This window comes from Anolis sagrei, chromosome 1 (genome assembly GCF_037176765.1).
Source record: "Anolis sagrei isolate rAnoSag1 chromosome 1, rAnoSag1.mat, whole genome shotgun sequence".
In the NCBI taxonomy this organism is placed as follows: domain Eukaryota; kingdom Metazoa; phylum Chordata; class Lepidosauria; order Squamata; family Dactyloidae; genus Anolis; species Anolis sagrei.
Window position 1 is genome coordinate 73,831,846 of NC_090021.1, and position 15,976 is coordinate 73,847,821.

Sequence of the window (15,976 nt, forward strand, 5' to 3'; positions counted from 1 at the left end):
GTATACGCATGCCTTGACCACCAGATGCCAAACATAAATGTAAACAGAAGACAAGACACCACACTGACTGAACAAAAGGCTATCATAGCTCTCTGAAGTTGCAGTAAGCATGAAAGATATTCTTAGAGGAAGAAGGTGTGTAGAGGCATTCATAAGCAGTGTAGCAGGCTCTTTGCCTTCTTAAAAGAAGAAAAGAAGGAAGTAATTAGAGGCTCAAATTGCCTCCACCCGCATCCCCTTCCCCTCCCAAAAAAAGGAAAGAGAAAGGGGCAGAGCTTTCTTGCTTATGGCACAAGCCAAAATATCACAGTTAGAACACAAAGGGATTTGGCTTCTTGTTAACAAAATAAAAAATAAAAAGCTATGCAGGATGTTAGGATAAATTTGTGCAATGAAATTGCATGTTCTTTAAAGAGAGTATCAAGATGACCATACCCAATTATGCATGTTTGCTATGTATCTAGAATAGCCTCTGCTGAAATGTTATTTCACTCTCCCCAGCAAAATAAGATTGCAAAAGAGGAATCTAGGAGACGTTCATGACAAAGAAGGGTAGAATCAACTAAAGAATGAAACATCTGGGGAAAGAGTTGGGTGCCCATAGCAGACATTAATGTACCCTCACAGCAGTTGTTAGTTAAATGCAGCTGCAGAGCTGACTACAAGTGAGTAAGAATAATTACGTGATTTTGTCCACCATGGTCACTCCCTTAAAAATAAAAGGTTTTCTAGAAATCTTACTATTGTTATGTGTAATTGTTTCCAGTGAAATCTCTTTTAGTCTTATGAATCCTTTTACGGCTCCAGGAAAACAGGGCAATTATCTGTTTTTCCCTCAGTATGAAAGGAACATGAAAGTCATTGTACAACCAATGCTTTGCCCCAGGAGACTGTTGTTCAGCAGGCCTTAATTCAAAGTGTAACCCAGACAGGGTTTGCCATATGACCTTTGACAAATTAAAAGCCCCCAGGGTCCATTTCCAATTTATGAGAGTGGAAAAAGCCCTCCCCGCTTTCCAGGGCCATTTGAGAATGTGAGATGCTTCCAAACAGACTAGCACTATCAGCTAAAAGTCACTGTGGATCTACTCTGTGTAAATATATGGCAAGTGTGGATGTCACAGGATGCTTCCTGATGTCAGACCCAACTTAGCATTGCCAATAAATATTGCAATTTTAAGCCCAACAGCACCTGGAAGGTTGCATGATTCCCAGATGTGCCCTTGTGACTTAAATCCAGTAGGCAAATTCATCGACTCAACTGTTGTGAGATAAATCAATGCTTAGCTAAATCCACCGGTTCAGAGAGTTTATTCTAGTTGTGCCTAACAATAGCAATTCTGACTTAGGAATAAGGGTATGTATGCACCTTTAGGGGTTTTGTGTGTGTGTGTTTGTGTGTGTGTGTCAGGAGCAGCTTGAGAAACTGCAAGTTGCTTCTGGTGTGAGAGAATTAGCTGTCTGCAAGGATGTTGCACGGGGATGCTTGTATGTTTTGATGTTTTACCATCCTTGTGGGAGGCTTCTCTCATGTCCCCGCATGGGGAGCTGTAGCTGACAGAGGGAGCTCATCCATGCTGTCTCCAGATTTGAACCTGTGACTTGTCAGTCTTCAGTCCTGTCGGCATAAGGGTTTAACCCATTGCACCACTGGGAGCTCCTGACCTTTAGAATACTTGTTTATATAAAACAGCCCCATGAATATTGTAGGGTTTTCCTAGGCAAGGGATACTCAGATGTGGTTTGACAATTCTTTCCCTGCAAGACAGCATCTGGCATTCATGGGCAGTCTCTCATCCAGATACTACCCAGGGCTGATCCTTCAAAGATCAAATAGGATCTGGTGCCTTTGGGGTTAAATTCTACTCCTGCCTCCACCAAACAAACTACCTCTGAGTTGAAGCCCAGGTGTGTTTACTACAATATATATGAAGTAGAAGCAAAGAAAGGTATATTTATAATATGTTATACTGACAAATGGCAATTTAGATAAAATTATACTTTGTTTTTTTTTTAAATGATGATTTACACTAAAAACATAATGTTTTATTACTATTGTTATTAAACACAAATCTCTTTTTTCTTCTTCTGAGGTATTTTCCTGCACTTAATCACCCCAGACCAATGTGTTTCTCCATAAAATTTTGCCAGTTTCAACACTGGGGACCAAGACGCTATGTCCAAACACTTATTAGAACATAATGTTGGCAAGTATTAGCTGGTGTGGGGGCGATAGAGAGAAGAAGAAAAAGCCAATGAACTACTCAAGTGTTAAGATGGAAAAACATACAAGCAATGCTGACTGCAACCTCACGAGAGCTGGAATGCCATCTTCAATAATAACATTTGGACTCACAGACTTTTGGTGGATTCTCAAGAGAACCCTTTTAGTACAGCGGTCCACTGTGGCAGCCCATTTCCTCTTGGCCTCCTCCTCCTCCTCCAGCAAGCATCGCCTCAAATCCTGTTCCTCAGCTTTACTCAGTGTCCTGTCAGTAACGGGCCGCACCAGATGGGACAGGTTGAGGTGGCTGTACAGGCTCCTCTCCACCACATATGTGATATTGAACTCGCTGACCGAGTTGCGCCCTCGTAGCCTTCTGTTCGGAAAGCCACAGCTTCCTCCTCCTCCCCCCTTGCTTTTGTGACGAAGAAGCTGTAGGTCACAGATCGAAGGAGACACACCTTTCCTAGCAGGACGCTGGTAAAGAAAGGCTCTAGAACACGAGTAGTTAGAATCACTCTTTTTCAGTCGGATTTGCTTCTTGACACTTTGAATTTCCTCCAGGGATACTAGGACATGGTGCTTGCGTCTATTGTCATAAAAGCAAACACTTTCTTTACTTACCCCATGGTTCAGAGAGCCAAGGTTTTTCTTCATTTCTCCATCAGTCAATGAGCGGCAAACTTTGGGAGCTTTCTCCTCTTCTGGGTAGGAGAAGAAAGTCCCAAGTTTCTTTGGGGGTTTAATAAGGCCACGGCTTTCAGATTTACTGAAGGTCTTGAGCAATTTCCTGTTAGTACCCCAGTTGTCTAGGCTGCTGGATGAAGGAGATGTGGTCAGGGAATTACAGTCATCCTCTGGCTGCTTCTCAAAAGAGTTATCCGAAGAAGGTTGCTTCTTGTGGACTCCAGAGTAAAGTGCTGATTTGTCATCTGGTACAGGAGAGCTGTCAATGGAACGTTCTTCTGCACATAAAAGGAAAACACAAAACAAAAAGAGGAAGAAACCATCCTATTAGTTTTTATTTTCTCAAAGACTGAGAAAGAAGATTGCAAGAATAAATGGAACTACTTAGCTATAATGAATGAACCAGAATGAACCAGAATGGCAATTATCTAGTGATGCTGAAGAAAGCCAATACAATGGTGTAGAAAACTTGTGAATAAAGGGTGAAAATCCCACACCCATTAACCTAGAAGGAAGATTTTGTTCCTTGGTGCCCAAAGTCACTAATAGGTTTTTATGGCTAAACAGGGATTCATATCTTGATCTTCCAGAGTCCTAGTCCAAAACCGAAATCATTGTACCATGCTGGCTATTTTTTAAATATATACTTTTAATAAATAAAAATAATAATAAAATAAAATAACCAAGAGTCAGGAAGAACTGTTATACAAATATATTGTCTGCAAACATAGTAGAACATATTTCAGGGAACAAGGAATATTCTTTAAATGTTTTACCCAAAAGGATATGCTGTTCTAGGTAAAAGAATCCATGACTAGGGAGTTCATTGGGTCTCTGGCATCTATGATTATGTCTAGATTTGAAGAAAATGATAGGTAGTTTCTCTCAGTATATTCACTGTTGGGCTGAATATAGTAGGAATCACAATAAATAGAACTACTGAGGTTTAAATCCAACCTACATGGGCCCAGATTTGGGAAACTATCTTTAAATATCTTCCTGTTACACATAAAAAGCATGCATTCCACATTTCAAACTCTTGATCTATTTTGATACAGAAGAGCAAAAAATAGAAGGGATGGAATTAAATGAGATATTTAACTTAGATTGTATGTCCTGGAAATTATAACCAAAATCAATAACATATCCAACCAAAGCTGGGGATGGGGAGGAATTATATGTCTTTCAGACATGTTTCAACTTTAACTCCCAGCATTCAATATCATCACTGATGGCTGGGCCTGCTGGGAGTTGCATTCAAGCATTTGGATGACCACACCATTCCTACTTCTACATAAAGCTTTGTATTTTATATGCCTATTTTCATTTTGCTCTCAGAAATAACATACAATGTACATAATATTTCATCATCTAAAATTGCAATAGTGTATTGAAAAAGACAGAGAAATACTGAGAAAATAGAGTGATACTTAGAAAACAGAAGATCATGTGAAATACCAATACATATAGGACTGCAAGATAAACAACTCATCAAGCTTCCTTTGAAGTACTGTCTTTAGTTCTGGGTGCCTTGTTTTAAGAAGGATATAGACAAGCTGGAGTGGATTCAGAGAAGAGCAACAAAGATTGTAGGGAAAAATATTCCTGGTTAGCTATATTGGCCATGCAGCAAAATACAGTAAAATCTGGGACAACTTTAAAGCATAGAATAGAATACACTAAGCAAGCTTTTGAAGATTCACTGGCTTCCTCGCCAAGCAATGATGTTAAAAATCAGACAAGAGAAAAATAGTGATGGCCTACATTCTGGCTGAGCTGTAGTCAGCTAGGCGGGCACTGGGGGATTCAATAAAGGCAAAAGCACCTTATTGGTCTTGTGAGGACTAAGGGCAAAGAACAATTTTTTTTGTCATGTCAGGAGCGACTTGAGAAACTGCAAGTCACTTCTGGTGTGAGATAATTGGCCGTCTGCAAGGACGTTGCCCAGGGGATGCCCGGGTGATTTTGATGTTTTTATCATCCTTGTGGGAGGCTTCTCTCATGTCCCTGCATGAGGAGCTGGAGCTGATAGAGGGAGCTCATCCACCTCTCCCTGGATTTGAACCTGCGACCTGTCGGTCTTCAAGTCCTGCTGGCACAGGGGTTTAACCCACTGCGCCACCGGGGGCTCCATACAAAGAACAATAAAAGACAAGTAATAAATGGTAACTCTCATTAGCAACATAGCAATAACCTCCTTTGGGATTCCATTGTTTCTCTCCTCTGCAAAACTGACTCTTACTTTTTAGGCAGAGAAAGCTAATTTTTTCAAGAAGTCTCAGTAGGACTACATCTGGGAAAACCTTTAGGTGCTGTATTGGTACAACTTGCTAAATTACAATCCAATGGGAGTAAAGAGAAGACTGATATAACTGCATTCTTATGTATATCAGGGCATCACATAGTAGAGGATGATTGGGTTGCTGTGTTTTCCGGGCTGTATGGCCATGTTTCTGACGTTTCACTCACATCTACACTGCCCTGAGTCACCTTCGGGCTGAAAAGGGTGAGATAAAATGTGGCAAATAAAAAAAAAATCTATGGCAAGCATCCTAAGAGGTTGTGAGGTCTGTTGGAAACTAGGCAAGTGAGGTTTATATATCTGTGGAATGTCCAGGGTGGGAGAAAGAACTCTTGGCTGCTTGAGGCAAATGTGAATGTTGCAAGTGACTGCCTTGATTAACATTTAATGGGCCTTGTAGCTTCAAAGCCTGTCTGCTTACTGCCTAGGGGAATCCTTTGTTGGGAGGTGTTAGCTGGCCCTGATTTTTTCATGTTGGGAATTCCCCTGCTGTTTGAGGTGTTCCCCTTTAGAGGATGATTATTTGTTCTCCAGCATTTCAAAGGTTAGAAACATATCTAATGTTTCTAAAATTACAGCATGATACATTTTGATTCAACAATAGAAATAACTTCTTGACAATAATAATGGTTTGGCAATGGAATCAATTGCCTAGAGACATGGTGGTGTCTCCTTCTTTGGAACTCTTCAAAAAGAGGCTTGTGCCTTCCAACTCTATGGCTATTAATAAAATAAAATAAAAATGCTTAGATACTGGTTTCATTAAGTAGGTCAGACAGATCACTCTTATAGATCAGTTCTAGCTCAGTTAAGTTGTAATAAATTTATTTTCAGCTTATATCCCACTCTCCCATTTGGTGCCTAAGAGAAACAAAAGTAATAATAAAAAGATATACGACAACAATGTAGAAAAAAGAGAAAATGGACACAAATATTTAATTAAAACTTATAAAAATGGGTGACATTCAATTAAGTCACAACCTCATCTAAAGAATAATGTCTTCAGACATTAATATCCAGAGAGAAGGCTAGAGAAACATTCTACAACCAAACCTTAAGCACAATCTCTGAAGAGCCCCACTATATACATGGATATTTTAAAGAACATGCCATTCAGAGGCAGCCATTTAGTAGCCTACTCCCAAGTTGTTTAGGTCAAAACTGTAACTACATGGACCAAACCAGGTGGTGGAGTCTAATGTGGAAGCCGCATGGTCCCTATAACTTGTCCCCATCAATTAGTCAACTTGCAGCATGTGGGACCATGTGACATTTCACAACAGTTTTCAAAGACACCTTGAACCTACTGTAGTCATCCAGATGTACTTTAATTAAAGTACGGATTCCACAGCCCAAGGTAGAACCTATACCTTGTCATGGGCATAGTAGACACATCACCTAGAATATGTAAAGAGATTATTTGCTACAACTGATACTTGGATATGCAAGCGCAAGCTGCATTTCTGCATTGAATCTAGCATCAAACTTGGGTCTTCAAAAAAGTGCAGTGCTATATAGAAGAGATTAAAATTTCATTTCCTCATTTGCTTATTTTTTGATCATGTAGTCCCAGTCACTTTGGCCAGGGAAACCTTAATATTATTTCAAATTTGATAGGAAAAGACAACTTTTTTTGCTTGAGTGTTCATCTAACATTGTTTACCTTTAATGGCAATAGTTAGGAAGCACGCCAGCATTCCTGCTACATTGTCCATAAAGATGCAGTCATTCCATGAAATTTGTGGGAAATTCTCTTTTATCACAAGAACAAGACCATGGGAATCACTTCCTATCACACTGATTAGGCTTATTTTATTTCAAATACAACATTAAACCATATTTCTTGCTGAATGAGCAGAGGTAAATTCCTTATCTCCCTATTTATGTTTGAAAAATAGAACAAACACAAAAATTATGTTTAAAGCAAATTATCCAAATTGTGTCAAATGTGATTCTGGTTTGGAATTTGGCTGGATTCATACAAAGGAGTAAATGGTAGACAGTTTCTTATAAACTAGACACATAAGCTTTTACAGTAAACTTCTCAACCTGTGTATGAGTGAAGGGGATGAAGAAGAAAATGAAGCATCTTATAACTAATTTTTAGAACAAATCATGGTTTGTTCTTAACTCAAAATTGAGTGATGATTTATTATGTAGGTTTTCTCTAGTTTGTGCTCAAAGATCTGCAGATGTATACTTGGCTGTCAATCTCAGACATGATACACCAAGCAGGGAAATAAATAAAGTCACATCTGTGTCAAAACTTCTCTCTGTTGTAGCCTGCATTAAAACGTATTTGTGTTACTTAAGAATTGGAGTATTTTTTTAAATGTTTTTACAAAAAAGATTTTTTAAAGTCTTAATGTTTGTTCTCATTTGGCTCATTAAAAATATCATGTCAAATCAAGCCAAACGTATAATCTCCACTTTATTTTCCAATCAAGGGTTAAATCCAGTCTAGTAACGAAAGAAAATCTTCTCCTACTTCCACCCAACTGAACCGCATGAGTTTTCTGACAAGACTCATCACTCCCTGGTGAAAGAATAATTTACAGAGCTTGAAGGGAGTGGTTCCAGTCAGGCAGATGTTTCAGCATCCCAAGAGAAATCCACTGGCCTCCTAACCTATGGGGTAAGCCCCCCACTTGCATTAACCTCATCACTCTTCATTCCCCACAGCAGAACAGCTCATTTAAGAGTCACATTTTAGAACTCCAAAACTTGCAGGGAAGCATCATGAGTGAAATAAAGAGGCAGAAATTCCTGTGTGTTATGGAAAACCCTACAAGTTTACCAGAAAAGATGATCCCATCTCCTTCTTCTGCCGACTTGCTGTTTCCCACAAATCCCTTGAGGCTATACCGAGTACGACTTATCATCATTGAAAGATTTACCCAACTCTTGGGAAATAACATCTTCATGTCTCTTTATGATAACCAGAGTCAATATTAGTATCTGATACTATATGCTGCACCAGAAAAAAGCATTGTATATGGGAACAAATAGGCTTTCTGGTGAATGTCCCAGCATGCAAATGAATGAGCTTTCTGAAAAATGCCCTAGCATGCTAACAAATTCTGCTATGTTTGCAAAGCCACCCATAACTCTCAATTCAGTAAAATAAAAACAAGATTTCTGCTTGTGAAACATTCTTTTTCTATTTCAGCCCATTGTATATCTAAAAACATCTCAGAGTCAAGAGCACATCACAGTACCGTTTCCAACACAATGGGAACTGGGAAGGGTATAGTTGGGATGCACGGAGTATCCTCCAATATTAGTTCATTCATTCATTTGTTAATCCATATCCTATTTACAACTAATAGTATTACAACAGCAAAACAAGTCCATCGTTTTATGTTGCTGTGAGACTTCCAAGTTGTTTCTAACTTATGGATACGATAAGGCAAACCTATTATGAGGTTTGGTTGGGAAGATATGTTCACAGAAGGTTTTTTACTACCTTCTTATGAAGTTGGGTGACTGTGACGTGCCCAAGGTCACCCAGTGGGTTTCCATGGCAAAGCTAAGATTTGAACCCTGCTCCCCATAAGTCCTTGTCAAACACACTAAACACTATACATGCTAGCTCTATTTATCATTGTATTATCAAAAAGAATATGAAACAATAACTTAAACCACATCAAATAAGGACCTGGTAAGAAGTCAATTCAAATAAAAATAAATAAGAAATCAGTGATAAAGTAATACAATCCCCTGTGCTAGCTCCTAATACAAAGGATTGTTTGGATTTAGTCTATTAATTGTAATATAACATACAGAAGCATTACATGCATCAACCAGGAATGGCACTCCTTATTACTCCATATGCAGGATTTCCCTCACTTCCCATACAATTTTCCCATGCACATTTCACCATAAGAATATATCTCTGCTCCTCATCCAGCACATCACCACAATCAGCAGAAGGCACTTTTTTCTCCAGTGCATTTAAATTTTACCTTCAGTACTGGGCTTTTTAATTTCATCCACTCTAATTAATTTCTTTTTCACTCTGCGAGTCGAGTTGACCAGCTTATGCAATCTCTTAAACTTCACTGATTCCTCCGATTCATCATCCGACTGTTCTCTTGACTGGCAAAGAAACAAAAGGAAAAGTTAATGCACTCCGTTATCCTCCAGTTCCAAGCTTTTCTGGAGTCAAGGCAGGCTAGCCACAGGCTTATGGTCCTCTGTGACAAAACAAACCCTGTAACTTAAACCAGTTACTTTCAAGCAGAGTATAGTCATTTTTCCTCCCACTCTGCCCCACGCCCAAAGCCAGCTACTTAAAAAAGCGCAGAACGTACCATTTTCACTTCTAAATTAGCACAAGGTAAGGTACCGGGCACTCAAAGGCATTCCAGCCCCCATCCTCCTGTCAGCGCATGGTGCAAAAGCAGCTATTTCCACGTTTCCTCTGAGAATGTTTCAGGCAGAGCTTTTCCCGAGTCTCTTTTTGCCATGCTAGTTAAGCCCCTGTGGTTTGGGTCAGGCACTGGTTTTGTCTGGCCTGGTGGAATGGGTTGTAAACAACTTCCCTAAACTGAGCTGAAACTCTATCATTGACTATTTTTTTCCAGACTTACACATAAATGAAAAACAGCAGCAGCAGCAAAAAATGATTGCAGGGGGGGAAGAGGGGTGAGAGAAGGAAAGGAAGGGAGAGGAAAGAAAAGCGGAGATCTCATCTAATCTGACCTATTTTATTAGCTACAGAGATTCACCGAAAGCCCGTCTCCTCCCTTGTCCCCAAAGCTTCTCATACTGAAGATTCTCAAGACTGGCTGTTAATACGGACAGAGCATTCCTCCAGAACTGACTAGAGGAAAACTTTGACCTTTGCAGGCACTCGGTATAGCCCATATTCCCCAACATCCCATTTTGCCTCACATCTGATGCAGTATGCTCGGTTCCAGCTGTTTTCCCTCAAGTCTCAAACATTACAGAGACCAAAAAAATCCATCCTCTCCAGCAGCAGTGACACCACAAGCTGAAACAATCCATTCCTTGTGAACCAAATCAGAGCTCTCATTTTCAAGCCAGACCCCAATCCTACTTCCTCTGTTTTGCCTTGTTTAAAATTTGTACATGAGAGAGAGTTGGAAGGGGGGTGGGAAGGGGAGAGGGAAGAAAGAGTGGGGCTGTCTGCTTTTACAGTACAGATCTGCCACTGTATAGAATGCATTCCAAGAGGGAGGGACGTCCCAGCTGGAAATCTCTAACAACTACATCCCTCACTTTTTGCTCCATATACAGCCCTCACCAATTCATCATATTTCCAACATCCAGCTCAGAAATTTCAAGAGCTACTTCCTGTCAGTGAACTTCAGGTCATTTGAGTTGCCATGTTGGAATGCACCATTGTTATCTGGTCATTTTTAATCCTGACAAAATATGCTTTATTTAAGAATGATGCCATGAAATGCCTATGCATTACGCTAGCTATCTGGGTTCAGCAAGACATCAACTGACATTTTGAGACCCTCCATCTGGTTTTGTTTACAATGCAGCCCAGAGTATTTTTAACACCAAACAAGTGATATCCATGGAGATATATCTCACATGGATTCTTGACATTCTGATAAATAATGTTGAATATTTCCCCTCTCCTTTTGGAGTTGGACAATGAGTCCAGTATTTAAGTATGTTTAAGTGTGTAGACTACATTGCTTCAGGAAATTATACATTCCAACTTCTTTCAAAAAAAACAAACAAACTATTGGAATGAAGTCTGAGGTTAAAGCCTGGAACACACAAATAATGGTTGATGGGGATGCACAAACATATGTACTCTTTAACTGGAAAATGTGTGAAGTGATTCAAAGACTGGAATAGAACTGGCAAAGAGTGTAGTTTTAGAGGGATATGACCTGTGAGTTATTATTTACAATGCATTTTAAAACAAGAGTACTGCTAATCCACTGAAAATTGATCTATCTACTTTCACATTACATAAATAGGAAGATTGTTGTGGTAGACATTTTCAAAGAAAGCCATGCTCAGATTATGGGTACATGACCAGAAGGCCCTTTAAAGCAGTGGTTTTCAACCTTCCTAATGCTGCAACCCCTTAGAATCATAGAATTGGAAGAGACCTCATGGGCCATCCAGTCCAACCCCCTACCTAGAAGCAGGAATATTGCATTCAAAGCACCCCTGACAGATGGCCATCCAGCCTCTGTTTAAAAGCTTCCAAAGAAGGAGCCTCCACCACACTCCGGGGCAGAGAGTTCCACTGCTGAATGGCTCTCACAGTCAGGAAGTTCTTCCTCATGTTCAGATGGAATCTCCTTTCTTGTAGTTTGAAGCCATTGTTCCTCGTCCTAGTCTCCATGGAAGCAGAAAACAAGCTTGCTCCCTCCTCCCTGTGGCTTCCTCTCACATATTTATACATGGCTATCATATCTCCTCTCAGTCTTCTCTTCTTCAGGATAAACATGCCCAGCTCCTTAAGCCGCTCCTCATAGGGCTTGTTCTCCAGACCCTTGATCATTTTAGTCGCCCTCCTCTGGACACATTCCAGCTTGTCAATATCTCTCTTGAAATGTGGCGCCCAGAATTGGACACAATATTCCCAGTGTGGTCTAACCAGAGCAGAATAGAGGGGTAGCATCACTTCCCTAGATCTAGACACTATGCTCCTATTGATGCAGGCCAAAATCCCATTGGCTTTTTTTGCTGCCACATCACATTGTTGGCTCATGTTTAACTTGCTGTCCACGAGGACTCCAATATCTTTTTCACATGTACTACTCTTGTGCCAGGTGTCCCCCATTCTGTATCTTTACATTTCATTTTTTCTGCCTAAGTGGAGTATCTTGCATTTGTCACTGCTGAACTTCATTTTGTTAGTTTTGGCCCATCTCTCTAATCTGTCAAGATCATTTTGAATTCTGCCCCTATCCTCTGGAGTATTGGCTATCCCTCCCAATTTGGTGTCGTCTGCAAACTTGATGATCATGCCTTCTAGCCCTTCATCTAAGTCATTAATAAAGATGTTGAACAGGACCAGGCTCAGGACAGAACCCTGCGGCACTCTGCTTGTCATTTCTTTCCAGGATGAAGAAGTGACGAGCGGAGTGCCGCAGGGTTCTGTCCTGGGCTACAGTTCCTCATGTTGTGGTGACCCCCAACTATAAAATTATTTTGTTGCTACTTCATAACTGTAATTTTGCTACTATTATGAATTGTCATGCAAATATCTGATATGAAGAATGTATTTTCATTCACTGGGCCAACTTTTGCACAAATACAAGATATGCCCAAATTTGAATACTGGTGGGGTTGGGGGGAGAGATTGATTGGTGTAAAATTTTAGTCTACAGTTAATAAAACAGAAAATTGCGTGGTTTATCTGAATAGTTTTATGGGATTTCCAAATTATGATATACATTTGGGACTAAAAATGTGCTCACATGTGTATATATTGCTTGAACCTGAGGGTTAGTGCTGCCTACACTGAGCAGGGGGGTTGGACCTTATGGACCATAGGGACCCTTCCAACTGAATGGCTCTGTGAACCAAAATTCAGCAATACCACTTTAGATATAAGGAGAGATGACAAAAGCCAAAAAGTGGGAGATATAATTTTCCTCTTTAAGGATATGCTAAATTATTTTTAATGAGTTTAACTTGATAGCCATGCAGTGACGTAACAGATTTGCTAGCAGGAAAATCCCAAGAGCCTTGTAATGTGATGGTTTAAGTGTTGGGCTAGAATTCTACCAGAAAATACTTCAAATCCCCATTCAGCTATGGAAACCCCAATTGACACATTCTCAGCCTTAGAAGAAGGCGAGAGCAAATGTATTTTGAATTAATCTTCCTACAAAAACTCTAGGATAGGCTTGCCGTTAAGTCAGAATCAATATGAAGACATATAATAATGCTGGGAAAACAACACACATACATTTGTGAGCTTTGGGAACACAGTATTACACAGTTGGGCTACCAAAAACTTTTTTTAAAGTAAAAGCTATAACACAGTACAGTAGAAGTGCTATCTATCCACATGGTTGTAATGGGGAGAGAAGGAAACTCTTCTAGAGAATCATTACAGGAAATGGATAATATTTGCCTTATGTTAAATGGTTCCCTACAGGGAAAGGTCTTTTATCACCCTAAAGTTCTTACAGTACAACTCTGTGCTTTACCTCTAACAAGCACACCAACATGCAGTTCCAATGCATTTCATCAGAGCCAACAACTCAGTGCCAAAACAACATAGCCAAAGAACATGTATAACCACCTATCTCTTGAGCAGTTGTAGGAAGTGTCCTCCTTGGATATTCCAAGGAATAAAACATGGATCTGAGGGACTGCAATCAGGAACAGCTTGAATCTCATCCCTCCTGTTTCAGGTCCCTTCCCCCTAATGGCAGAAGTCTTAATGATTTTGGCTAATGCTGGATGCAGAAATTCTGCCGTGAATGCTTAAGTGTTTCGTTTTAGTTTCTATGGCAACATTACATCAGATTGCAGACAGCTGGCTCCACCGTTTCAAACCATAAGAAATTGACCAAGCCAATTCAGAAAAATCAGACTTGCTTTAAAGAGATAGCACACTATTCAGCTGCCAGCGGAATGGTGCAAGACCAACGGGGCCCAGTTTCTGGCAATGGTGCAAAGGTGGAGTCTATTTCTTTGCTCCTTTTGGAACAAGTGTCTCGCTGACACATCAGCAATGTTCTAATCCTGAAGCAAAGCCAGGGTCATACTATTCCACAACTGCACAAAGGACCACAGGGGAACCGAATCAAAATCAACAGCATCTGCACTTACAAAGAACTGAGCACACACAGTAAACTGAAACAACCTTTAGTCAGATGATCCCTATTGCAACAAAGCCAAACTCTCATCCTCAAAGTATGTTTATAACTCATAAAATTGGCTCTACTCCTAATTCACCCAGAAGTTATACAGCCTTCAGTTCTTCTCTTTGTGGTCAAGATCCCATACTTCATCCCAAAGTTCATTTTCAGGAAGAAAAATGATAAACTAAAGGAAAATGTCATAGAGGACACCATCCAATGGTAGAGGGCAGGCTCTGCACAAAGGTGACATTGGACACAATTCTCAGCATCTCTACATAAGATGGAAGATGGAAATAAGATGGAAAAGTCTGTTTCAAGTCCTTTGAGGAAAAAATCAGTGTGAGGTTTCCAAGTCTGTTTCCAGTCAGTAATAACATTGACTCAATGGACCAGTGACCTTGATTTGTATTCATCACCTTCTTTGTTGTTGTTGTTCATTCGTTCAGTCGTCTCCGACTCTTCGTGACCTCATGGACCAGCCTACGCCAGAGCTCCCTGTCGGCCGTTACCACCCCCAGCTCCCTCAAGGTCAGTCCAGTCACTTCAAGGATGCCATCCATCCATCTTGCCCTTGGTCGGCCCCTCTTCCTTTTGCCTTCCACTTTCCCCAGCATAATTGTCTTCTCTAGGCTTTCCTGTCTCCTCATGATGTGGCCAAAGTACTTCAGCTTTGTCTCTAGTATCTTTCCCTCCAGTGAGCAGTCGGGCTTTATTTCCTGGAGGATGGACTGGTTGGATCTTCTTGCAGTCCAAGGCACTCTCAGCACTTTCCTCCAACACCACAGCTCAAAAGCATCGATCTTCCTTCGCTCAGCCTTCCCTAAGGTCCAGCTCTCACATCCGTAGGTGACTACAGGGAATACCATGGCTTTGACTAGGCGGATCTTTGTTGCCAGTCTGATGTCTCTACTCTTCACTATTTTATCGAGACTGGACATTGCTCTCCTCCCAAGAAGTAAGCGTCTTCTGATTTCCTGGCTACAGTCTGCATCTGCAGTAATCTTTGCATCACCTTCTTGTGTTTACTAAAACAAAACTTGAGATCTAGTTCTATATTGTTCATATTATTTTCTCTGACTTTGATTTATTGTTGTCAGTTATACCAATTCAATAAAGTTCATGGAATTTGTATTTAAAATTTTACTCAGGTGCAGAGGCGGCTCTGCTGGGTTTGATTCCTATCTGAATCACAGAAGTTAATGACAATTGGTAACTAATTGTCAATCCATGTGCTTTCCAGTGTTTTGTGCTCCATTCTGTGATGACAGAAATGCCTGGGAGGCAATTCAGTGGCAAATTGTAAACTCCATTCCTTTCATATTTTATCCATGTTGTGCAAAATCATTCTGAATTGGTGCAGTGGTTGCTCACACACAGAAGGTACAAAATGCTCCCACTGGATTGAAGCAACTCTCTAAATATTTAAGCATATGAAATGGTATACCACTATTCAAAGGTTGTGCCTTAACTGATGTTACTACATAACAACTGTGGTGGTGCTCCAGCCTTACAGTTTGGCTTTTTAACATTTGCTGATAGAATTTGCTCTAGATATTTTGCTACCCAAGCAAGCAGGAAATGGTGGCTACCCATTCTTTTTGTCAAGATGCATGGTAACTGAACTAGCCAAACTATTTTGGTTTGTCAACAAAAGTTAACATTTCTACTCTTCCCTCTCACTGAAAACACAGTAATAACTAAATAATTAACAATTAGCTGTTCTTGCATGATTCAGAAAACCCTCCACTTGAGGTAGGGGTCCCACTCTGATAGAATCCTAGAGCTGGAAGAGACCCCTAGGGCCATCCAGTCCAATCCCCTATTATGCAGGAAAACACTAATCAAAGCACCACTGACAGATGTCCATCCAGACTCTGTTGAAAACCCTCAGCCTCCAGAGAAGGAGACCCTCGACCCTCCAAGGCAGCATATATTCCACTGCCA

General features: G+C 40.4%; 1 protein-coding gene across 5 annotated transcripts in view; it reads right to left on the minus strand.

The window, feature by feature from the left end:
* The window catches only part of SASH1 (SAM and SH3 domain containing 1), a 655,322-nt gene that overhangs the window by 37,515 nt on the left and 601,831 nt on the right, over window positions 1–15,976 (minus strand). For 3 of the 5 annotated variants that reach the window (XM_060753531.2, XM_067466128.1, XM_067466124.1), the window contains exons 9-10: window positions 9,179–9,311; window positions 2,357–3,189 (exon numbers count right to left, since the gene is read on the minus strand). In XM_060753531.2, the coding sequence (XP_060609514.2) occupies window positions 2,357–3,189; window positions 9,179–9,311 (966 nt within the window). Of the gene's footprint in view, window positions 1–2,356; window positions 3,190–9,178; window positions 9,312–9,526; window positions 10,267–15,976 lie in introns of those variants that run through there. The other 2 variants (XM_060753530.2, XM_067466133.1) reach the window with 2 other exon arrangements.